Source organism: Lontra canadensis, unplaced genomic scaffold (genome assembly GCF_010015895.1).
Source record: "Lontra canadensis isolate GAN:19392208 unplaced genomic scaffold, GSC_riverotter_1.0 scaffold27, whole genome shotgun sequence".
NCBI lineage: Eukaryota > Metazoa > Chordata > Mammalia > Carnivora > Mustelidae > Lontra > Lontra canadensis.
The window spans coordinates 2,176,355-2,201,015 of NW_022631021.1; the positions used below are offsets into that span (position 1 = coordinate 2,176,355).

Here is a 24,661-nt window from a genome sequence, read left to right on the forward strand (position 1 = left end):
TGATAATAATCATTCTAACATGTATGAATGAGGTGGTATCTCATTGTAGTTTTGATTTACATTTCCCTTATAATTAGTGATGTTGAACATCTCTGCATGTGCCTGTTAGCGATCTGTATGTCTTCTTTTGGAAAATATTTATTTACATCCTCTGCCCATTTTTTAATTGAGTTGTTTGTTTTGCTGTTCTTGTTGCTGTTGAACTGTATGAGTTCTTTATATAGTTTGGATATTAACTCTTTATTGGAGTTATGAGTTGCAAATATCTTCTCCCATTAAGTAGGTTGCCTTTTTGTTTTGATGATGGTTTCCTTTGCTGTGCAGAAGGAAGTATTTTTAGTTTCTTGTGGTCTCATTTGCCTATTTTTTACTTCTGTTTTCCTTGCCTTTGGAGTCTGAGCTACAAAAACATCACCAAGACTGATGTCAAGGAGCTTACCATCTATGTTTTGATTCTAGGAGTTTTATGGTTTCAGGTGTTATATTTAAGTGTTTAATCCATTTTGAGTTAATTTTTGTGTAGAGTATAAAATAGTGGTCTAGTTTCATTCTTTTGCCTGTGGCTGACCAGTTTTCCAATACCATTTGTTGAAGAGACTGTTTTTATTCCATTGTATGTTCTTGGCTCCTCTGTCACAAATTATTTATCCATATATGTGTGGGTTTATTTCTGGACTTTCAATTCTGTTCCATTGACGTGTGTGTGTATGTGTGTGTGTGTGTGTGTGTGTAAGTTTGTGCTGGTGCCATACTGTTTTTATTACTGTATCTTTGTAGTATAATTTGAAATCAGGGAGTGTGATACCTTCAACTTTGGTCTCCTTTCCCTGAGATTGCTTTGGCTATTTAAGATCTTTTGTGGTTTCATACAAATTTTAGCATTATTTGTTCTGTTTTTGTGAAATATCCATTGTAATTTTGATAAGGATTGTATTGAATCTGTAGATTTCTGTCAACACTAAGGACATTTTAACAATATCAATTCCTCCAATCTGTGAGCACAGTATATCTTTCCATGTATTTGTGAGTCTTCAATTTCTTTCATCAGTGTCTTATAGTTTTCAGTGTACAGATCTTTCACTTCCTTGGTTAAGTTTATTCCTAGATATTTGATTCTTTTAGATGAAATTATAAATGAGATTGTTTATTCTTAATTTGTCTTTTTGAGTTTGTTATTAGTATACGGAAACACCACAGATCTCTGTATATTGATCTTATATCCTGTGGTTTTGCTGAATTCATTTAGTAGATCTAACAGTTTTTTGGTAGAGTCTTTAGGGTTTTCTATATATAGTATCATCATTTGCAAATAGGGACAGTTTTAGTTCTTCCTGTCTGATTTGAATATCTTTTTTCCCCTTGCCTAGCTGCTATGTCTAGGACTTCTGATACTATGTTGAATATATGTGGTAAGGATGGGCATCTTTGTCTTGTTCTTGAACTTGGAAGAAAATCTTTCAGCTTTTTTCCATTAAATGTAATGTTATCTATGGGTTTGTCATATATGGTCTCTTTATATGAGGTATATTTCCTCTATAGCCATTTTTTGAGAATTTTATCACAAATGGATGTTGAATTTTATTGAGTAACTTTTCTCCATCTATTGAGATGATCATGTGATTTTATCTTTCATTTTGTTAATATTATGTATCACATTGATTGATTTGTGAATTTGAGTCATTCTTGCGCCCCTGGAATAAATCCCACTTGATCATAATGTATGATGCTTTTAATGTATTGTTGAATTTTGTTTGCTTATATTTTGTTGAGGATTTTTACATCTATGTTTGCCAAGGATATTGACCTGTAATCTTCTTTTTATCTGTCATCCTTGTCTGGTTTTAGTATCAGGATAGTGTTGGCCTTGTAAAATGTGTTTGGAAGCATTCCCTTCCCTTTAATTTTTGGAAGAGTTTGAGAAGGATATGTATTGAATCTTGTTGGCTGTTTGGAAGAGTTCACCAGTGAAGTTGTTTGGTTCTGAACTTTTGTTTATTTTGAGGTTTTTGATTACTGATTCAATCTTCTTCCTAGTAATCAGTCTACTTAGGTTTTCTATTTCTTTCTAATTCAGTCATGGAAGACTATATTTCTAAGAATTTGCCCTTTTCTTCCAGGTTGTCTGGTTTGTTGACATATTATGGATTGTATTATTATCTTATGATCCTTTGTATTTCTGTGGTATCATTAACTTTTCTTTCGTTTCTGATTTATTTATTTGAATCCTTTTACTTTTTTCTTTGTTAGTTACCTAAAGTTTGTCAATTTTGTTTATCATTTCCAGTTCTTCGTTTCACTAATCTTTCCTATTTTCATTTTACTCTCTATTTAATTTATTTCTGACTCTGATTTTACTATTTTCTTTCTTCTACTAACCTGTAGGCTTCCTTCGTTTCTCTTTTTCTAGTTTCTTTAGGTGTAAAATTAGATTGTTTACTTGAGTTTTTTTTGTTTCTCAAGGTAGGCCTATTTCTGTCTAAGAACCCTTTTGTTGCATCTCATAAATTTTGGTATGTTATATGTTTTTCCATTTTTGTGAGGTATTTTTTGATTTCTCCTTTGATTTTTTTTTGACTACCTAATGGTTGTTCCATTGTATATTGTTTGATTTTAATGTTTTTGTATTCTTTCCAGTTTTGTTACTGTAATTGATTCCTAGTTTCTTACTTTTGTTGTCAGAGAAGATGTTTGATGTGATTTCAGTCTTCTTGAATTTATTGAGACTTATCTTGTGGCCCAAATGTAATCTGTCTTGGAGAATGTTCCATGTGCACATGTGCACTTGAGAAGAGCGTGCATTCTGTGGCTTTTGGATGAAATATTCTGATTATATATCCATTATGTATATTTCTGTTATGTCCATATGATCTAATGTGTCAATTAAGGTCAAAATTTCCTTATTGATGTTCTGTCTCATGATCTATTCATTGTTGTAAGTAAGATGTTAAAGTCCCCTGCTATTCTTGTTTTATTTTCAATTTCTCCCTCCCTTAGGTTTTTTTTTTTTTTTTATTTTTAAGATTTTTATTTATTGATTTGACAGAGAGAAAGACCATGAGAGAGGGAATACAAGCAGGGGGAGGGGGCAGAGGGAGAAGCAGGCTTCCTGCGGAATAGGGAGCCTGATGTGGGGCTTGATCCCAAAACCCTGGGATCATGACCTGAGCCGAAGGTAGCCACTTAAAGAATGAGTCACCCAGGTGCCCCAACCTCCCTTTAGGTTTTCAAATATTTGTTATATAGTTTTGTGCTCTTTTGTTGGGTGTTTATAAATAAACACTTATTTATAAATGTTGTGTCTTCTGGTTGGATTCATCCCATTATCATAATGTGGTGCTCCTCTTTGTCTTTTAGTACAGTCTTTGTGTTTAAGTCTATTTTATCTGATATGAGTATATGCCAGCTTTCTTTTCATTTCCATTTGCATAGAATAATTTATCCCCTTCCTTCACAGTCTGTATGTGTCCTTAGTTCTGAAGTCTTTTATAGGTAGCACATAGACATTTCTTTTTTGTTTTTTAATCTATTTAGCCACTCTTTGTCTTTTGATTGGTAAATTTAGTTCTTTTATATTTGAAGTAATTATCATTAGGTATGTACTTATTTCCATTTTGTTGTTTTCTGGCTGTTTTTGAAGTTCTTCTTTGACCTTTTTTTCCCCCTCTTTCTCTCTTTCCTTGTGATTTGCTGGCTTTCTTTAATATTATGCTTAGATCCTTTCTTATTTTCTTTTATGTATTTAGTATAAGTTTTTCTTTGTGGTTGCTGTGAGGTTCACTTGTAGCATCTTATGTATATAACACTCTTTTAAATTGATAAAAACTTAAATTGGAACACATTCCAAAGCTTTACATTTTTATCCCCCATATTTTATATTTTTGATGACACATTTTATGTCTTTTTATTTTATGATCCTTTAGGTAACTATTGTAATTTTAATAGATTTTATTATGTTTTGACTTTCATACCTTTTGATCTTCATACTTGCCTTATCAGTGATTGATCTATTTTTACTATCTCTTTACCTTTTCCAGTGAGATTGTTACTTTCATATATTTTCTTCTTATTAATGAATATATTTTCTTTTCATTTCAGTGTAGAGAAATCCCTCTAACATTTCTTATAAGGTCAGTTTAGAGGTGATGAACTCCTTTAGCTTTTGCTTATCTGGAAAACTCTTCATCTCTTCTTAAATTCTGAATGATAGTCTTTCTGGATAGAGAATTCTTGGTTGGAAAATTTTTCCTTTCAGCATTTTGAATATATCATGACCCTTCCTTCCAGCCTGTAAAATTTCTGCTGAAAAAATCTCTGATAGTCTTATGGGGTTTCCCTTGTATGGAATAAATTGTTTTTCTTTTCTTTTTTTCTTTTTTTTTTTTAAGATTTTATTTATTTATTTGTCAGAGAGATAGAGGGAGTACAGGCAGGCAGAGTGGCAAACAGAGGCAGAGGGAGAAGCAGGCTCCCTGTGGAGCAAGAAGCCCGATGTGGGACTTGATCCCAGGACCCTGGGATCATGACCCAAGCTGAAGGCAGCCGCTTAACTGACTGAGCCACCCAGGCATCCCTAAAGTGTTTTTCTTGACTATTTTAAGATTCTCTCTTTATTCTTAACTTGTACCATTTTAATTATAATGTACTTTGGTGTGGTTCTCCTTCTCTGGTTTTTTTGTTTTGTTTTGTTTTGTTTTTTGTTTGTTTGTTTTTTGGAGTTCTCTGGGCTTTCTGAACCCAAACTTCTGTTTTCTTCCCCAGGTAAGGGAATTTTTCAGCTATTATTTCTTTGAATAATTTTTCTGGTCCTTTCTCTCTCTTCTCCTTCTAGGACCTCTATAATACAAATATTATACCATTTGATGTTGTCCTAAAGGTCCCTTTAGGTATCCTTACTTTTTAAAATTCTTTCTCAGTTTGTTGCTCTGTCCAGTTGAAATCCATTGCTTTGTTTTCCAGCCCACTGATTTGGGCTTCTACTTCATCCATTCTGCTGTTGATTCCCTCTAGTATATTTTTCATTTCAGTTATAAATTCTGTTTGGTATTTTCTTCTAGTTTCCATCTCTGTTGAAGTTCTTACTGTGTTCATCCATTCTTCTCCTGAGTTTGGTGAATATCTTTATGACCATTACTTTGAACTCTTTGTTGAGTAGATTGCTATATTCATGTCATTAAAATCTTTTTCTGGGAATTTGTCCTGTTCTTTGGTTTGGAATATAGGCCTCTGTTTCCTCATTTAGCCTGACTCTCTGTGTATATTTATCAGGTAAAAATGCTACCTCTCCCAGTCTTGAAGGAGTGATCTTGTGTAGGAGATGATCCATGGGGTCCAGAGTACAGTCTCCCCTGGACTCCAGAGCCAGGCAACCATCTTGTGGGTGGGACATCTCTTGTGTGGACTATGTGGACCTGCTGGCTATGGTGGGGCCACAGCTTTGGTGCAGGTTCGGTAGGATATGGGGCACTCACCCAGCCTGGTTGCGGTGCAACTGCTACTGGGGTGGATGGAGCATGTAGCATGCATACTAGCAGACATGAGGGAGAACACCAAAAAGGGTGCTTCCAGCTCTATCACTAACAAGTTAGAATAGGATTGCAAAAATGACACCAGTCAGTGCTTCTGTCCGTAGAGAAGGCCAATGCAGGTTCCTGCCTCTCTGGCAACTGCTTTAAAATTAGTAAGCAGGTCTGTCTCACTTATGATCTAGGCATTTTCCAAACTGTTGCTTTTACACAGGATCTCAGGACAAGTGGGTCTGTGCACGAGCTCTTTAAGAGCATGTTCTCTATTCCTTCTAGTTTCTTGGTTTCCCTGGACTTCATCCCTGTTCATTTTCAAAATGAGGCATTTTAGGGGCTTCTTTTTCAGGTGCTGGACTCAAAGATCAAGGTACTTGAGGTGGGGCACACTTCTTTTGCTTCTTGAGGGGGAGTTCCATATTTTGGGAATTCCTTCCCAACTGTGAGTCACCATGCTTGGAGTGGGGTCCTGGACAAGGCTGAGTTTCTACTTCTCCTACCTGCTTGATATGTATCTTTTATCTTTGTTGTGGAAGCACTGTTTATCTAGTCTCAGGTCCTTTTCAGAGGATATTATTTCATGTGTAGCTATAAATTTATTATATCCATGGGAGGAAGTGATTTCAGATGTTCTTATGCTGCCATCTTGAACCCCTCCTCCATCTTTTCTGTCACTAGCCTTCATATTATACCATAGGAGGTGGGAAATAATGTATTTAATAATGGGCAGGATTAATCTGATAATTTCTGAAAACTTTAAACTCAGTCTTTGGACAATATATGTGAATCTATATTGGCATTAAATGAAGAGGAGACTGTAAATCTTTTACTGTGCCTCATGAACCTATCTTCAAAAAGTCATGAATCCCCTAAGTTCCAGTTATTAATGTATGATTCTCTCACTTAAATTATTTTTTTGTGAAAGCTGATGTAAAATACTGTGCTGGTTACTTATGTATGAAATTCTATGATTGAAGACTGAAAATAGTCAACTTAAAGATGTTCCAGAAAAAGAGATTGAAATCTCAGGAAGTTGTTATCTATTTTGGCTTCCATATAGACTCATTGGAATGCCAGTTGAAATTTAAACTTTGTTCCTCCGTGAAATAGTTGTAACTTGCAGTCCTGAGTACGATATGGCAATGAACAATGAGATTGGGTTTTTCAGGAGAGAGGAAAGGATTCTATTGGCTCTCACTGACTTCTCATAGCAACTCATTCTCTATTTAGCATATATAAATATCACTTAGTAAGTAGGAAACAACAATTAAAAATGAGTAGAATGACAGGCATTAGACTGATGTTTGCCTTTACATTCCAACAGTACCAGTCCCTGTGGTCAGCATGAACATTTATGATGTTAGCCCTACCACCATGCATGTGCAATGGCAGCCAGTGGGAGGGGCTACTGGCTACACCTTGTCATACGAACCCATCAACGCCACAGAACCAAGAAAACTCAAAGAGGTGGGAGACATTTGTTTCTTTTTCATTGAGTCTTTCTGAGACTTTATAGTTTTAGAATCCTCATTAAACTCCAGTTGCTTATGAATCATTTATAACATTATGTGCAAAACAAAAAAATAGAAAATTAGACACATTTTAAAAAACATTAGCATGAAGAAGGAAATTCATTTCAGAGAGGTGAAAAAGAAAAGTTGTGTTATCATCTAGTAGTTACAAGTAGGCTGTAATTGCATATCCCCGGTAAGTGGAAAGGTTTGATTTGAATGTCTTATTTCCCTTTGGTATGTCCATATGCAGATGCGTGTAGGGCCAACAGTGAATGATGTGCAACTGACTGATCTTTTTCCCAACACCGAGTATGCAGTCACAGTCCAGGCTGCCTTGCATGACCTCGCTAGTGAACCTGTCACTGCTCGGGAAGTCACGTGTAAGATACTGCCAGTGTTCCTTCTTTCCTTACTGTTGTAAACATAATGTTCATTAGGATTTTTCTTTTACCCAATAATGTTATCAATAATTTGATAATTTATGCATAAGTCACAAGATTATTCCTTATGGCAGTCAAATTCAAGAATTAAAATTAACTCTAGCCTTATGACAGCATCTTAAATTGATTCTAGGGTGTACTTTTTTTTCACATTGAACATAGCTGATATTAAGATGTTTCTTACAATTGATGGTGTACTTTTGGCCAAGCGTCAGGGCATGGAGCATAAAATAATGTATATCTTAAAGTTGGTATTGTATATCCATGAAGTAAGGTATATAGCCCTGGTGAGAAGGGAATGTTGGGTGAGTGTACTTTTGGAGGAAGATGCTAGACTTAATATTAAGACGTTCCAGGTTCTTGCTGAAGTAGGTACTTTATGGCACTTATAGAAAATTTCGTTTCGATTAAGTGAGTTAATCAGCTTACTCAATCCAAAAACATTGGTCATATACTTCAGTAACTATGCTAGATATTGGGAATGTACCATGAGGTAATACCAGGCAACATAGAGCACATGAACTCCTTTGGGGTTTGCACTTTTCTTGTGTGCGTTGATCAATTCCTTTTGTATTTTTGGCTTGTTTCACTGGCATTTAGGTGTTTTCTTCTTGAAAAGTGGCAAGAATTGCACCTAGAACCCTTGCCTTTCCTGGCTGGAGGTTTTGTTTTATGCTTATTGAGGTCATGATGAGGTAGATGACATGGCTTAAATTTGAGGCTCAGCCCACATTTTTAAGGCAATTAAGAAGACAGAAGAAATCTTCAAGGGAGAAAGGGGACTGAGAATCATGATAAGGCAGAAAAGAGAAAGAGCCCCTGAAAGGTGGGACAGTATAAATTCATTGACAACAAATAATCATTTTTTATTTATTAAACCCTGTCTGGAATTGGTGGCTTTGTAGAAATGAGGTAGTGGCAAATGGAAAGAGTGGGAAGCCAGCTAGGGATGGAAACCTGTGTTCTCAAAGTGCTGGGAGAGAAGACCCGAGAGTCATAGTGGGATGAAAGGCAAGTACGGTCATGGATTTGATATAAAGTTGACTGCACCAGTGGAGGAAGGGAGGACACAGAGAGATGCCAAGAGACAACAACATCGAAGGGATAAAGGTGCAGAATCATGTAGGTGGAGGGAGACATTTAGGAGAAGAGATGCACAGAGTTGAAATGAGAGACAAAAGGAAATTGGTCAATGGGCAGCTGGAAAATGAGATCTGTCTCATATAATAAAAGAAACTTTCTTTGTTAGTTATCCTTGTTTTGTTCTTTTTAAGTAAGGCTTTGACTTGGCAAAAATTTATCATTTGAATTTTCTCATAACCATTTAGACCCCTATGGATTTTCTTATAAGCTTACCAGGTGCTTAATTTTGGCCCATTTTCATCCCTCACTCTCATAACCATTTGTTTTTCTATCATTTTCTATTCTTAGGAGACCATAACTCTTTGGATTTTGTTTTCTATCCTAACTGATTTAAATATCTGAGAAAGAAACACAAGCTGTACATTTGTGGTGAATTATGATTTACTATAGCTGAGCAGCAAGAAAGAGCTGGAAAATAGAGTCGAAGTTTACATATAAAAGAGAAATTAGAATTGTAATAAAAATTTTAACTTATCATATTTTAAGAAATTTTCTTAAGAGGACTTGAGCTTTACCTGGTAGAATCATAGTACTTTTGTCATCAGAGCTATTTGTTTAAAGTTACTTTGCTGCACACTGTTAAATTTTCTCTAAACAACTCCTTGAAAGCTTGTGTAAATGCTTTAGAGTTTTGTGGTTGAGAGCCACATCTGGAGTTCATTGTTCATGCATCTCCAGTGCCTTTACCCAAACCTCGAGATCTGAGACTCAGAGACGTGACTCACAGCACCATGAATGTCTTATGGGAACCCGCGCCTGGAAAAGTGCGTAAATACATCGTTCGCTACAAAACACCAGAAGACGATGTCAAAGAGGTAGGTTGAAGATTAGAAGAATGGATTTGGAAGTATTTGTTTTCCAAGTAGGTTTAACAACAGAACTCAAAAAAGTGCAGAGGATAGTGTGTTTTGAATATTTGGCACTTTATTAATCTAGGGTTGAAAGCTTGTTATATTAGTAGAGCAATTTTTGAATATTGATAATATATTGGATTTTGTTGCATTTATGTTAGAAATATTATCTTCCATGATACTCATCTCAAAATCATCATCCCTTAGTGGACAAAGAGTCATAGAATGTAGATAGTACTTTCTTCTCATCCAGATATCTTTTTTGGTGCTCTACATTCTATGAATTACTAAAAAAAAAATAATAATATGTCTAAAAATAAAAGCCAGTAAGTGGTACAGGAAGGAAGAGGATAGTTTGTCAGATAATAGGAAGATAGGACAATGGAGAAGTTCTGAGAGAAAGCGTAAATAAATAGATCTTTAGAAGAAAGTCCTTTTGGCCATGAACATTTTTGAGATGGGGCAGAGATTTGTTTCCATGACAACCTAATTCAAAGTGGGAGCAAATTGAGGGTTTTCACTAGAGAATGGGTTTAAAACTTATCTGTGCTTGAAAGCGTATCAATGTCAGAATCTCAGAGACATTTTTGGAAGATAGAAATAGTTTCTGGAAGCCCCTAGTTATTGACCATGCTGTTCAGTTGGATTATATCAAAGCTAATTTATACATATGCACGCATTCATTTCATTCTAGGTTTCGATTTCAAAAGAGACACCATGACCAGAGGGTCTCACAGGACTCTTGTGCACAGTAAATGAGATAATGCACAGAAGACAATTTCTGAGAGAAATAAAGCAGTGATGCAAAGGGAAACAGAGAAACTGTCAGTGAAAAATGATTAGGTTGTTTGAATCTGTTGGCAGTCTTATTTACCAAACCCTGGCATTCAAATAGAGCTCTAGTACATACATTTTCCCACTTTATAAGCATTTAAACTGTCTCCAGTTCCTGGACTCATGCATATTGAAAAACATTGCTATTTTTTGTAGCACAATTCTTATGCTCTTGTGCTAAGAAGTACAATAAACAACAGAGATGTTAAAACTAGACCCTTCCTAAAAATAGTTCCACTGCTCTATTACAGGTAGAGGTAGACAGGTCACGGACCAGCACCCCTCTCAAAGACCTCTTCTCACAAACCCTGTACACAGTAGGCGTCTCTGCAGTGTATGATGAAGGGGAGTCTCCCCCCATGACTGCTCAAGAAACTACCCGTAAGTTATAATTGTGCTACACTGATACTTGAGAAATGACATGACATGATTGTGTAACTGAACTTATTGGGTCCTTTTGTTTCTTGGTTCCAATTTTTTGAGTATTTAATGTTTAAATTCACAGATTGCTTTTCACTTATTTTCTTCTTATCTTCTACCTTCATGTCCATTCTTCTTATTTATTTATTTTTATTTTCAATTAAGTTTTTAATTTTAATTTAATATAATTTAATTTTAATTCCCCTATAACATATGGAGTTACATTAGTTTTAGGTATATAATAGAGTGATTGAACTTGTCCATTCCTTTTATGATAATTTTTATCCTCCTTTATTCTATCCACCACTGTCATTACTTCATCTTCCAGATACTTAACTGGTGTGTGTTTGTGCATGTTTTGTGTGTGTGGATGTGCACGTGCTTGTGGGTGAGGGGCTGCAATGGGGAGGAAGTAAGTTCTTGATGCACACTGGACATTTTCTCTGGGAAGGTTGTGTTAGTTATCAAATATTTTGTGAGATCTTACTATATATAAAGTCTTATTGGGGTAACAAAATATAAGTATCTTTGCCCTTACCAGTTCATGATTTCATTGTGGAGATAAGAAAAAATTGATTGAGAACACATGGGATGGTGTAGGGATGGTGAGGTAAGCGGAGCTCAGATTGCATGCTGTTTGTTGGATGTCAGGTGAAGGGGAGGACTGCATAATGGAGAATCAGGGGAGATGTCGGGCAGCCTTCCTAGGCTCCTCCTCACCAGCTCCATTTTGGTGCTGCTTCCAGAGCTGTCTGTTTCTTTCTCTCTAGGGTACTCCCATAGTACTACCAATTATGATTTGGTATATACCATATATATATATATATATGGTATATATACCATATATACCATACTTCCAATTATGACTACCTGTTTGTTTTTTCCTATCTATTCTGCTTTCCCCTTCTTCCCCCCAAGTGAAGCCAGAGACACACTTACTTTGTACAACTTTGCATCTCTAGTGCCTGGCACCATGCTCAACACATAATTTCCTGCTCAAATAGGGGCTAAGAACTTGAGGTCTAGAGCTCTCAGTGTTCTGAAGAAATATAATGACAGCTACTTCTATAATTCAAAATTTTCTAGTAGCCACATTTGAAAAAGTAGAAAGAAAGGAAACTAATTGTGATAATGTATTATATTCAACCCAATGTATCAAAAATATTGTCATTTCAACATGTATCAGTAGAATAAGTATTAAGATATTTCACATAATTTTTACCATAATAATTCTTTGAAATCCAGTGTGTGTTAATTTTATACTTACATTAGATCTCAATTTGGACTAGCCACATTTCAAGTACTCAGTAGCTGTATATGGCTGGTGACTCTGAGAGTAGACAGCACAGGTCTAGAGAATTTAAATGACTTGCCCTGCCTCATCTGGTTAGCTACTGGTGGGATCAATACAAATCTGAACTTTTACTTGCTGTCCTGTCACTCCCTCACTAGAGGTTCAAAAACTTCTCCTTTCATACCTAGCTCTCTGTACCTGATCGGGCCTCTTGCCAAATGGCACAGCCTATGCCTTAACAACTGACAGTATCTACTTCTGCTACTTTCTTACCCGTGATCCCTCTTAGCAGTCTCACTTGCCTTGCTGGCGTTGGTTCTTACTTGGTAAGGGTAGTGTCTGGAAGTGAAAATTGCTGTGTATGAGTAAACTGACAGTTTTGCACATGCATAACAGGTGAAGTACAGGAAAAAAGTCAGGAAAAAAGTCTAGTGAAAGCAGGTAAGTTAGTATACTAAATCAATACTTTCAATATGTGGTTGGTTTTGGAGGGGATGGAGGTGGGGGTTGGGTGAGACCTGTGGTGGGTATTAAGGAGGGCACATATTGCATGGAGCACTGGGTGTGGTGCATAAGTAATGAATCTTGGAACACTGAAAAAAAATAAAATTAAATTAAAAAAAAACCTTGAGATGTTCTAATAACTTTAGGTATAGCCAAAGTGTATTCTTAACAGTTGGTTTGTTTTGCAGTTGTGCTTCTGGACATGGTACCACTCATTTTCTCTCAATGAGCCTTTTCATTATAATTATTAGAAATACATTTTTGATGGCCCTGGATTTTGTGAAGTCAGAATTGGTCAATAGTGGATAAAGAAGTAATTGACAATGAAAGCTCAGAACCGGGGGCAGACATTCCAGATTCCATGTGCTGTGAACTAACTAGAGTGCCTGGTCAATGGAGGGGCTTTTAATTGGGGTTTCAGCAGTCATCAACCCTGTAGGGTTATTCCTATCTCTGGACAAAGTCAGTACAGTCTTCCTCAGTTGTGTTTAACATTAGCATTCTACAGGAAAACCTCACACATGACTTACTTAGATCACAATATTTCATAGACTATGATAGACTATGCACTCTTTGATAATCAATACCAAAGTTTGTGCTTATGTGTACTGCTCTGCGAACAAGTTCATAGTTTTGACATGTAAATGTTCAGCTTTCAAATATGACATTGAAAAAAATGTGTGAGATGCAGAATGATTAACTGGGTTAAAAGAGTCTTACTAAGAGGTGTTTATTTATTTATTTATTTATTTAAATTAAAAAAATTTTTTTTAATAAACATATAATGTTTTATTAGCCCCAGATTCACAGGTCTGTGAATCATCAGGTTTACACACTTCATAGCACTCACCATAGCACATACTCTACCCAATGTGTATAACCCCACCACCCTCTCCCTACACCCCTCCCCCCAGCAACTCTCAGTTTGTTTTGTGAGATTAAGTCTCTTATGGTTTGTCTCCCTCCTGATCCCATCTTGTTTCATTTATTCTGTTCCCATCCCCCAAATCCCCCACATTACATCTCCACTTCCTCATATCAGGGAGATCATATGATAATTGTCTTTCTCCAATTAACTTATTTCGCTAAGCGTAATACCCTCTAGTTCCATCCACATCATCGCAAATGGCAAGATTTCATTTCTTTTGATGGCTGCATAGTATTCCGGTGTGTGTGTGTGTGTGTGTGTGTGTGTGTGTGTGTGTATCACATCTACTAAGAGGTATTTAGAAAAAAATCATCATTTTTAAATTATTGTGTTATGTTACTCACTGTCCAATACATCATTAGTTTTTGATGTAGTGTTCCATGGTTCACTGTTTGTGCATAACACCCAGGGCTCCATGCACCATATTAATTTAATACAAATAGTAGCCTATTACATCCATAAGGTACTTGAAGTTTTTGGAGCTTTCTCCTATACTTCCCTTTCAGATGAACTGAATTGGTAAGATACTTGGTTCTAAATGATGATTTCAGCCTGTTTCTTCATGTCCATGAAGATAAAACGAGGCGGCTTTATTATATCATTTGTGTATTATATTGTTTGTTCAGAAACTTTGTCCTGCTTTACCTCATGATAGGCACGGTGCCAGCCCCAACAAACCTAAGGATTACCGAAGTGACACCGGAGAGCTTCCGAGGGACTTGGGATCATGGAGCTTCAGATGTGTCCCTTTACAGGATAACCTGGGCGCCTTTTGGAAGCTCAGATAAGATGGAGGTAATGTTAATTCTCTTCCTTCCTCCCTACCCCCTCCTTCCCCCTCCCCCTCCCTTCCCCCACTTTCCTTTCTTCCCTTATCTTCCCTTCCCTTCCTCCCTTCCTTCCTTTTTAAAAGTTTTTTTTAAACTTCTTATTTCATGACAAGGAATTGTGTTTGAAATAGGTATTACCTTTGTTGCCTGAAAAGCATCCTTTTCTATTAGTGACATTTGAGCTCCTGGCATGTATTAAAGGCGGAAGAACTTCTGGCTAAATAATGTCAATAAACTGCCATCGAGAGTATGATAGACATGGTGACTTAATTTTTTGTGGGTGTGTGTGTTTTTTTTTCTCTTTCACTAAGACCATCTTAAATGGAGATGAAAATACTTTGGTGTTTGAAAACCTGAACCCGAACACTCTCTATGAAGTTTCTGTTACTGCCATTTATCCTGATGAGTCAGAAAGTGATGACCTGACTGGCAGTGAGCGCACACGTAGGTGTTCAGCTTTCAAATAGGACATTATTATGTTAAAGTTAATTAAAAAAATAGAGCTATAACTATATTAGTAATATTTCCCCAAATTCTGTTTTTTTTTAAATTTTAGCACGTTTGATACCCCTAACAACACAAGGTAAGAGTTTAATTTGCTGAACCATATAAATGACCAAATAATGAATGAATGAATGAATGAATGAACGAACAAGTGAATGAATGGAAAAAATACCACAAAATCCATTGTAAACAGTTTTTTCTGCTTTTAAATTATAAGGCATCTCTTGGGACTTTGTTAAAACTTTTTTTTAAAAAACATTGCTTAACTGCCATTTGTTAAGGAGTCATGTAGGATTCCATGACCATCAGTTATCATGAGGTCAAATTTAGTCCTAAACCTAAAAGTATATTGATTTTTTTGTGAATGGTGCTTATTTTGGGAGGAGGCCTCATTCTATGAGCTTACTATGTTTCTCAACAACCTTTTTTTCAGCTCCAAAAAGTGGCCCACGAAACCTTCAGGTGTACAATGCAACATCTAACAGCTTGACTGTTAAATGGGATCCTGCCAGTGGTCGTGTGCAGAAATACAGAATCACTTACCAGCCTTCAACAGGAGAAGGCAATGAGCAAACGGTAATTAAAAAAAAAATATATGTAACTTGGAAAATTCTACCTCTTCTCCTCAAACTCTTCCCTACCCAATGTATAGTTAGTTGTACTACTTTGAGAGATGCTGAATTTACTGTGATGAATGGATTTATTTGACTCCATTCTTATGGGAACTTGGACACCCTCTTGGGAGATGAAAGTTGCTTTTCATGTTGGGTAGCCCCACAGCATCAGGGTTGTGCCTCATGCATAGACATTTCCCTTAGAAACTCTTAGGGCTGGATTATCTATGAAGATTTCTAGGGGTTTTTTTTTGGGGGGGGTCTTTAGATTTTTAATATGTATCTCTTAAACTTAATCAAATACTGAAAGTTTGCCAAATTTCTGTTATTGTAATTTTCTGGTTTTTGCATGCCATAAGATATCTCTTGTATCTGGAATTTCCAGATCTAGGTGGCTGTTCCCCTAATTCATACTGTTAATCATTTTTATATTTATCCAAACAGAGGTTTCTGGAAAGGTGGTATGACTGTCAATAGCCTTCATCTTCTTTATCTTTCTGGTCTTCCCCATTTACAGAATCCTAGTTCATTCACCTTGCTTATATTAGGTGTCTGTTTTTGAACCTTCTCCAGCTTTGCTTTGTGAGATGTGTGACTAGAACTGCACATATAAGAAGCATCATGATTTTTTACACCAGGAAGGGATGCTTCCTGATTTATTTCAAATGCCTCTTTTGGTAAGGTTTAGTATTTTGTTGACATTCTTTAGGCTATACTATTTCCTCACATTGTCTTAGAGAGAAATATGAGATATGAGTTATTATCAATTAGTCACATGACTTACTGAGCTCTAGCAAATGGGTTCTATGTCTTCGCAGTTTAGAGATGTTAGCAGGCATGGATGCTGGCAGTGGTTAAAGGTTTCTGATACTGCATATTAAGTGGGTTTAGCTGAACCAGACCCTCTTTCATCCTCGTGTGACTTTCGAGTTGATCTTTTGAGATTTCCATACAATTAGTCTTAGCGAGTATCTTTGGATAGAAATGTTGTCTAATTAAACAGGTTACCAGTAATACACTAAATACCAACTGTAGTCAACTGGCTTTTGTAGGAAATAAGATAAGACACACGTGATGAACAGATATTTTCATGTCAGAAACAGAACTTCTTTTGCCTATGCCAGGCCAGATTTGGGTAAAACTATGAAGCAGGTGAGGCTCGTCTCCAGCATTTCTACTCTTGGTGATAGTGACCCTCCAGCTGCTGTCCTCAGTTTCTTTACTGCCTTACAGAGGTTTGTTATAACTTGAAGAAGTCTCATGAACTCACCCTCTGATATGTATTAGCTGACAATCCCTCAAGGTTTGTTGTTCTTAGGGATATTTGCATTTTACTGCTAGTCCATGAAATAAAGTTTTGAATTACTGATACCAGAATTTTGGAGAGCTGGATGGGAGAAGTAAGTAGACACCCTTCTGCTTACTCATAGGGCTAGTTCTACTAAGTGGATGCCTTCGGATCTGTTAAATATCAAAGGGCTTGTACAGATATGGATACTTCTCTCTCATAACATCTAATATTCAATTTAATAAAATTAGCCACTGTCAAGTTTGCCTCATACTGAGGATGAGTACAGTGTTTCACTGAGGTTTTCTCTGGCACTCAAAGAGTTGATGGGTGGTAAGTTGGAAACATCTGGACTGTTACTGACATGTCCAGCCATCCAGATGTGCACTCTTTGTGGGCAGGGTGCCATTTTCATATGATTTTAATTAGTATCACGTAAGTATTTGAATTCAGTAGACTGTTAACAAATCATACAAATTTTCTTTCAACAAGATAGCTAGATGGCCTTAAGCAGTGAATAAAAAATTTCAAATTCTGTAACTGGAGGAAATTTGAAAATCTTCATACCACAAGGCTGGTATCATAGAGATGGCTGGGAACCCCAGCCCTGAGTGTGGTCTGGCAAAGGGTCTAGTCACATAGTTTGCACAGCTAATGTTGTTAGAATGGCAGTTTTTGGGGGAAACATCAAAGTTTTAGATCTTCTGCTGCATCATTTTAATGTGTTCTCTAAAGCAAATAAAAAACCTCTATAAAAAAGTAAAAATAATAGCAAATGATGTGGAGCCTCTAATATTTGGCAATTCTTTGCTATCTTAAAACTCCTTTCTAGCTCACTTATGATTAATGCCTTTTGGGGGAAGAGATCCATGAAATGTGTTTTGGATGAAATTTTGCTGTGCTGGCGGCAAGCAAGTTGGAATATCTTTTTGAGGTCACCAGTTTAAGGCTTAGAATGCCTTTTGTGATTTAAGGTGCATACTTTACATTTAAAATTATACCATAAGTTATATTTTAAATCTTCAGTGTGGAATGTGTTTCCAGATTTTGGTCAGTATCTCAAACAGCACCCATGTAGAAAGAGCTTTAACAGATCAGTGAGACTGAGAGAACAAGGCTAACACTTACCCTTATCTTTCTCTAGACCACAATTGGGGGGCGGCAGAACAGTGTGGTCCTGCAGAAACTGAAGCCTGATACTCCTTACACCATCACTGTGTCCTCCCTCTATCCTGATGGCGAAGGAGGTCGGATGACAGGGAGAGGCAAGACCAGTAAGTACCAGGCCGCTGTAGCTTCTTTAATAGCTACCACAGAATCCCATCTTTACTTGGAAAAAGCGGGGTGACATGGTTTTGCTAATCAAATTTTAATGCATTTTAAAAATGATATTATTGCTTTTAATATCCTTGCTCAGAGTTACTGGTCTTTGTTTATGGAGAAAGACAGTTCTTACTTTCTAGGATTTTAAAAACCAAAACCAAAACCACCCTGGGACCAAAATATCTTATGGAGAGGAGACGTGTACCAGATTACCACAAACATTCTTTTATTTATTCACTACTTCAACAAATATTTGAAGGGGGGCAAATGTGGGGTCCTTGCCATGTTTGAGGTGCCTTGGGAATATCAAGGAACCTGCATTTTGAGTGTGCTTGGTTGTTAGGATCATAGTGTCATGTGATTTCTGTGCATTACAGAACCTCTGAATACCGTGAGGAACCTCAGAGTGTATGACCCTTCTACCAGCACCTTGAATGTTCGCTGGGACCATGCAGAGGGAAACCCTCGTCAGTACAAGCTCTTCTATGCACCAACAGCAGGTGGTCCAGAAGAACTGGTAATTATGTCCTGGAGTGAAAAGTCCATGTTTATTTAAACTGTAGCTGAATGATTTAAAAGGCGAGCTAAAAAGGTCAACCAATTTGCTTTAGGGCTGAAAGAGTTGGTATTCATTTACTAGAATCTGATAGAGGCTCATAGATTGTTGCCTTAGTGCCTGGGTGATGGAGGGGAGAATTGAGCTGGGGGAAGTAATCATTTCCCAGAATTTTAAAGGGGGATCTGAGAGTGAGTGTAGGGTTCTAGAGAAGTCTTTTATCACCTCTTGTAAAAGTTCATACAGTGCACATCTTTATATCCCACTATGACAGAACTTGCTTCTTGACTGGGTTTTGAGTTAGTATTTTGAGTATTATATTGGTTGAGGTATTAGTTCTTTTACAAGTTTTTCAAATCAAGTGCTTTATGTTTATTAAAATCTTTAGGTACCAATCCCTGGGAATACCAATTACGCCATTCTTAGGAATCTGCAGCCGGATACCCCATACACCGTTACGGTAGTTCCTGTTTATACTGAAGGTGATGGAGGACGCACATCGGATACTGGGAGGACATGTAAGTTGAGAAGGAAGAAAAAATTTAGCTTTTTCATTATAAAGGCCACATAGGCCCATTAAGAAAATTTGGAAAATCACAAATGATAAAATAAATATATACCATGGTTTATCTTCCAGACACCACCAACTGTTAACACTTTGATGTCTGAAATAACATATTTATGATGGTATTTTTCTTCTGAAATGACACTATCAGGATTTATGAATGCGCATACGATCATCAGTCTATTTCAATCATTCTTTCACCGACGAAAGTTCGTTTTGCTTTCTTTTGTGCTTTATACATTTGTATGAAGCAGTGCTTTGCAATTGGCTTTCAGGGTGTGAATTGTTTATTGCATTACATGATTGTGCATTTCTCTGGTTTGCTGATGAAGTGCTTTTGGTCATCAAAATTCTGTGTGCTTTCGTTTACTGTTAACATCTTGAGCAACCAGTTTAGAGTGGTTTTCTCATTCTTCGTAGTACTGCTTACAGGCTTTTGTGCATATTAATAAAGAATTTCTTTGGCTTTGAAAATATGCTTGCTGATGGCTAAAAGGAAGGAAGTATGGGTGGCTTCCTCAGGTAAAAGATCAGTACTCTAGAAAGATGATGTTTTTGGCTCAAGTAGACTTTGGGGTTAATACATGGATTTAATTTGTATATTTTTCTAAGTCCCATGTGGGGCAAGTAATTGAGAACTGAGTGTGTGTTCTATTTCTCCCTCCTTTTCTCTCTCTCTCTCTCTTTTTTATGGTTTTGCTTTTCTCTCTTTTTCTCCCCTTTAAAAAAAAACTTTTATTTTTTATTGACATAATGTATTATTAGCCCCAGGGGTACAGGTCTGTGAATCGCCAGGTTTACATACTTCACAGCACTCACCATAGCACATACCTTCCCCACTGTCCATAACCCAATCACCTGCCTTTTCTTTTTTTTTTTTTAAATTTTTTTTTAAATTTCTTTTCAGTGTAACAATATTCATTGTTTTTGCACCACACCCAGCGCTCCATGCAATACGTGCCCTCCCCAATACCCACCACCTGGTTCCCCCAACCTCCCACCCCCCGCCCCTTCAAAACTCTCAGGTTGTTTTTCAGTGTCCATAGTCTCTCATGGTTCACCTCCCCTCCCAATTTCCCTCAACTCCCTTCTCCTCTCCATCTCCCCATGTCCTCCATGCTATTTGTTATGCTCCACAAATAAGTGAAACCATATGATAATTGACTCTCTCTGCTTGACTTATTTCACTCAGCATAATCTCTTGCAGTCCCGTCCATGTTGCTACAAAAGTTGGGTATTCATCCTTTCTGATGGAGGCATAATACTCCATAGTGTATATGGACCACATCTTCCTTATCCATTCATCCGTTGAAGGGCATCTTGGTTCTTTCCACAGTTTGGCGACCGTTCTGCCTTTTCTTTTAATCACGGAACATATCAGTGCCTATTTATTGAATGAAGAATGAATGAATGAATGAATGATTGAAGCCAGCTGACTGAATTACATGGACTAGCTTGTTCTTATTGGCACCAACTTTGCTTCCATATAGACAAAGGCCATAATTGGCTAACCTAGACTAAGTTTGGATCTGGAGAGTTTTAATCTGCTTTTGTTTGTAGATAATTAGAAGTGGAAGGAGGACAGTGTTTTATCCTGTTATAGAGTGTAAGTTCTAGCAAAGTGATCATGAAAACTTGACATATATAAACAGATTTCAGAAAATATGTGTGGGCTTCTCTTTCCGCAGTGGTGAGAGGGCTGGCAAGGAATGTCCACGTGTACAATCCGACGCCAAACAGCCTCGATGTCCGCTGGGACCCCGCGCCTGGGCCCGTGCAGCAGTATCGCGTCATATATTCTCCTGTGGCTGGCACGAGACCCTCAGAGTCTGTAAGTGATTTTGTCCTCTTGGAATTCAGTCCGAGATCTGTGTAGATTCCCCTGTGACTCCGGCCCTGGCTACTGGGCCAGAACAGTAAGTCAGTTGTCAGTGTGGCCTGTGGTCTCCTGGAAGCATCCTTTCCAGATGAACCTAGTCTTGTTCTTGTGTCTTGTTCGCTGCCCTGTGAGAATGCCAGTCACAAACGTGACAATCAGTAATGCTTAGATGGTCACTCCTATGGATTTAAGGCAGGTGTACTAACTACAGGGGTAGTTGGAAAATATGAATTTTTGGAAAATACAAATTAGCTATATGAGTTAACAAGCCCAGGAGTAAATGCAAATCACTGATTGACCTTTTCAATATGGGCTTTTGTTGTAACATAGAAATGTCTCCTTTATGAAAACAACTTAACGTTTGCCTTCACTGACTTTACAGATTGTCCAATTTATTTTCCCTTCCCAGTACTATTCAGTTTTATAAGTAGATCAATAATGTAGAAATCAGGAATTACTAATTTAAATAAGAGTAGACTTAACACACCTCAGGGAAAGTAAATTGATAGACTAATTTAGGTCTTTATAAATATGGACAATGGTGGCAAACAAAGATAAACAAATAATTTGCCCATCCCTGTATTTGGCAGGACTTATTCGGACAACATTGTCGTTATCCATTTGTGGAGTGGCTCTCTATTTTAACACAGAATCTCTTCCCTATTAGCTTGTGTGGGGAATCCCTTGTCTTATGTGTGTCTAACATCTGGGATGCTCTGTAGGTAACTACCATGAGCCCTGGATGTTGTATTTGAGAATCTTCACAGCAAACATAAAGGGGAGATATTTGAATCTACTAAGCGTAGCATAGTATGTTTATTACCTTAGTGAGTATGAACTCACTTTTTTGGGGGGAGGGGGAATTTCTGAGAAGAAATTGTGTCTCGCGGTGTGGCTTTGTCAGATCTCATGAGGACACATAGTCGTGAGCTTCTGACGTGCCTAGGCTCAGCTTTTTATTATAAATGTTACTATGTTGGCTAATAGAAGACTTGATAAGCATTTGAGTTGCTGTTGAGCAGAATTTGGCATTTCCTCCCCTCCAGATTGTGGTGCCGGGAAACACGCGCACGGTGCACCTGGAGCGGCTGATTCCCGACACACCCTATTCTGTGAACATTGTAGCTCTCTACTCTGATGGAGAGGGGAATCCCAGCCCTGGCCAGGGCCGAACGCGTGAGGCAGAAATCCTTTCTCCACCCCATTCCCTTGTAACTTGGTTGGCAGGGCTTCTCTGAGTGAGTGAGAAGTGGGAGGTGGGTGGTGACTGAGAGGTGGTGAGAGCTTTCTCCACCTCTGTACAGGTAAGGGTAGGCCTGGGCATGCGGTTCCGCATGGGCATCTCCTCATTCACATTCCAGGCTGAGGCTCTGGGCCCGTGACTGCCATAGGTGCTGAGTGAACTGCAGTTGGCCGTTTTCTCATCTGGGACTTAAGCTGGAAGGAGGGGCTTTTCTTTTTTGCCCTGCAGTGAGTCTTGTCACCAAGCGGGAACTTAAGAAATGTGAGGGCTGGGCCTCTATGTTTCATTAAACAGGAGGTGGTTATAGTAGTTTAAAATACTCCCTTTCTCTCCCAGTCTATATATTTAGGCTCAAACCTAGCTCAGTGTTACTGAAAGTTCAGCACATAGCCATAGCTCTGAAATGTAGCACTTTCTGTTCATGGTTTCCCACTGAAACCAGAGGAGGTATATATTTTATCAAAAGGGGGTAAACATCCTAATGAATGTGAAAATCCCACAAGTAACTTCCTTAATCTGACCCGGGGAAAATTCTTTTGTATCCCTCTTGCCACCCCCATGTCCACCGTGCTCACAGACAGACAACTAACTTGATTGTATTTTTATATATTTAGTACCACGAAGTGGACCAAGAAATATGAGAGTCTTTGGGGAGACAACCAACAGCCTCTCTGTATCCTGGGATCATGCCGACGGCCCAGTTCAGCAATACAGGATCATTTATTCTCCCACTGTTGGAGATCCCATTGATGAATATGTGAGTCCACTTCTCATTTAGTTGAGCATTTTGTAAACTCTGACCTGGTTGGAAGGTGAAATTAAGGTTTTTAGTTTGGGAGTGTGCTGTGATTACAGTTGAGTAATTGTGGGACAGTCACATTTTATATGACTTCCTCTGACACAATATTGGGAACACCCAAAGGCGTCTATTGTGGTCCCCCACGTTAATAGAGAATCAATGTCTTTGGGCCCATTTCTGTTCTAAAGACAGATTGAAAAATTGTCTTATGACATGAAACGCATATTTCTAGCCACCTAATTTTATTTATAGGAACTAGGTCTAGTGAGACATGATACCTAATATTCTGAGCTACTTAATGCTCAAAAGATGTGACCATCCACATCCTATCTTTCCTTTAAATTTAGTTTCACTACAAGATATTCCCTTAAGTATTCAAGCGCTAACTGATGTCTCTTTTCTTTAAATTTAACATTTTTTGTTATTTATATATATAAATATATATATTATATATAAATAATTATATAAACATTTAACATTATTTATTATTGGTTTTGGAATATACATCCTCTCATATTCAAACTTTTTGTGTGTCACACTATTTCTTGAGAACCAGATTTAGGTTTCTTGTAGCCTCCTCATAGGCCTCACCACCCATATCCATTTGTTATCCATGGAAATACTCACCACTCTTTAATAAGTGTAGTGATTAGCTGAAGTGTTATTAGGTCAGCCGAAGATTACACAAAATGTTGATAGTAAAGCAGTTAGGTCTGTGGTTTACAACCGCTTTGCCACAGACCCTCTTGGATCATCCCCCCTTTGTCATCTCTACATTATGTTTTATCTATTTGAACTTGATACATTAAGCTTTAATTCAAACCTGCATTTTTACTCCTCAGAAACACATGCAATTGTCATTTAGATCAAAATGAGATAAACAGTTTCACCACACTTATTTTGCCAGAACAAAGAAGCTGGTATTTTAACGTTTATTCAGCTTTGCCATGGGCAAATATTCGACTTCCTCCCACTTTCTGAAAACATTAGAAATATAGTTTCTTCCCCCAATTCACCATTTGTAATCAGGGGACTCTATGCTGGGAATCACTGGCGTTAAGTGAGGCACGTTGTTTGTAGAAGTAGAACATAAGGTTGGGAGAGAGATTGAGAGATTTATCTGGTTCACTTTCTTATCATGGAGGTAATTGAACATACTTTCACTTCCTGTTTTTCATCTTTTCCACCTGATTAGTATCAGCCAAGCTGATCTTCCTGAGGGCAGGCTCGGAGTCCGTGTTTGCTCACCAGTGCATTCCCGCAGCTCTCACCACGTCTGGCCCACTGTGGCTGCATGGTGCCTATTTGTTGCAGGAATGCATGGAAATGTAACCCACCGATGGGAGATGGAGACAAACAAAGGGCTGCTGCATGCTGCAGTAGTCGGTAATGTGTGCCCAGCTGTCGTGCGATTCTTACCTTTCATCCTCACCATTTCCTCCAGAGATGCTAGGTCACAACGCTGGCAAATGGCTGACCTGGGATTCGAACTCAGATGTCTCTGACTTTCAGATCATTCTCATGCACTGCACAGAGGCAGTGTAGACCTTGCCGACATGAGCATTGCACAACGGAAGCAAAGCATGAAGAAACCTTGCTGTTCATAGAAATAC

The 24,661-nt window shown here is 37.7% G+C and overlaps 1 protein-coding gene across 3 annotated transcripts in view; it reads left to right on the forward strand.

The window, feature by feature from the left end:
• COL12A1 (collagen type XII alpha 1 chain) overlaps positions 1-24,661 on the forward strand; it is a 117,859-nt gene that overhangs the window by 50,470 nt on the left and 42,728 nt on the right. For all 3 annotated transcript variants that reach the window (XM_032864353.1, XM_032864355.1, XM_032864354.1), the window contains 14 exons: positions 6,844-6,986; positions 7,284-7,413; positions 9,295-9,431; positions 10,553-10,682; positions 14,103-14,242; positions 14,589-14,721; positions 14,834-14,860; positions 15,215-15,357; positions 17,828-17,957; positions 18,384-18,523; positions 18,951-19,080; positions 20,816-20,958; positions 22,053-22,182; positions 22,864-23,006. In XM_032864353.1, coding sequence (XP_032720244.1) covers positions 6,844-6,986; positions 7,284-7,413; positions 9,295-9,431; positions 10,553-10,682; positions 14,103-14,242; positions 14,589-14,721; positions 14,834-14,860; positions 15,215-15,357; positions 17,828-17,957; positions 18,384-18,523; positions 18,951-19,080; positions 20,816-20,958; positions 22,053-22,182; positions 22,864-23,006 — 1,799 coding nt within the window. The remainder of the gene's footprint in view (positions 1-6,843; positions 6,987-7,283; positions 7,414-9,294; positions 9,432-10,552; positions 10,683-14,102; positions 14,243-14,588; positions 14,722-14,833; positions 14,861-15,214; positions 15,358-17,827; positions 17,958-18,383; positions 18,524-18,950; positions 19,081-20,815; positions 20,959-22,052; positions 22,183-22,863; positions 23,007-24,661) is intronic.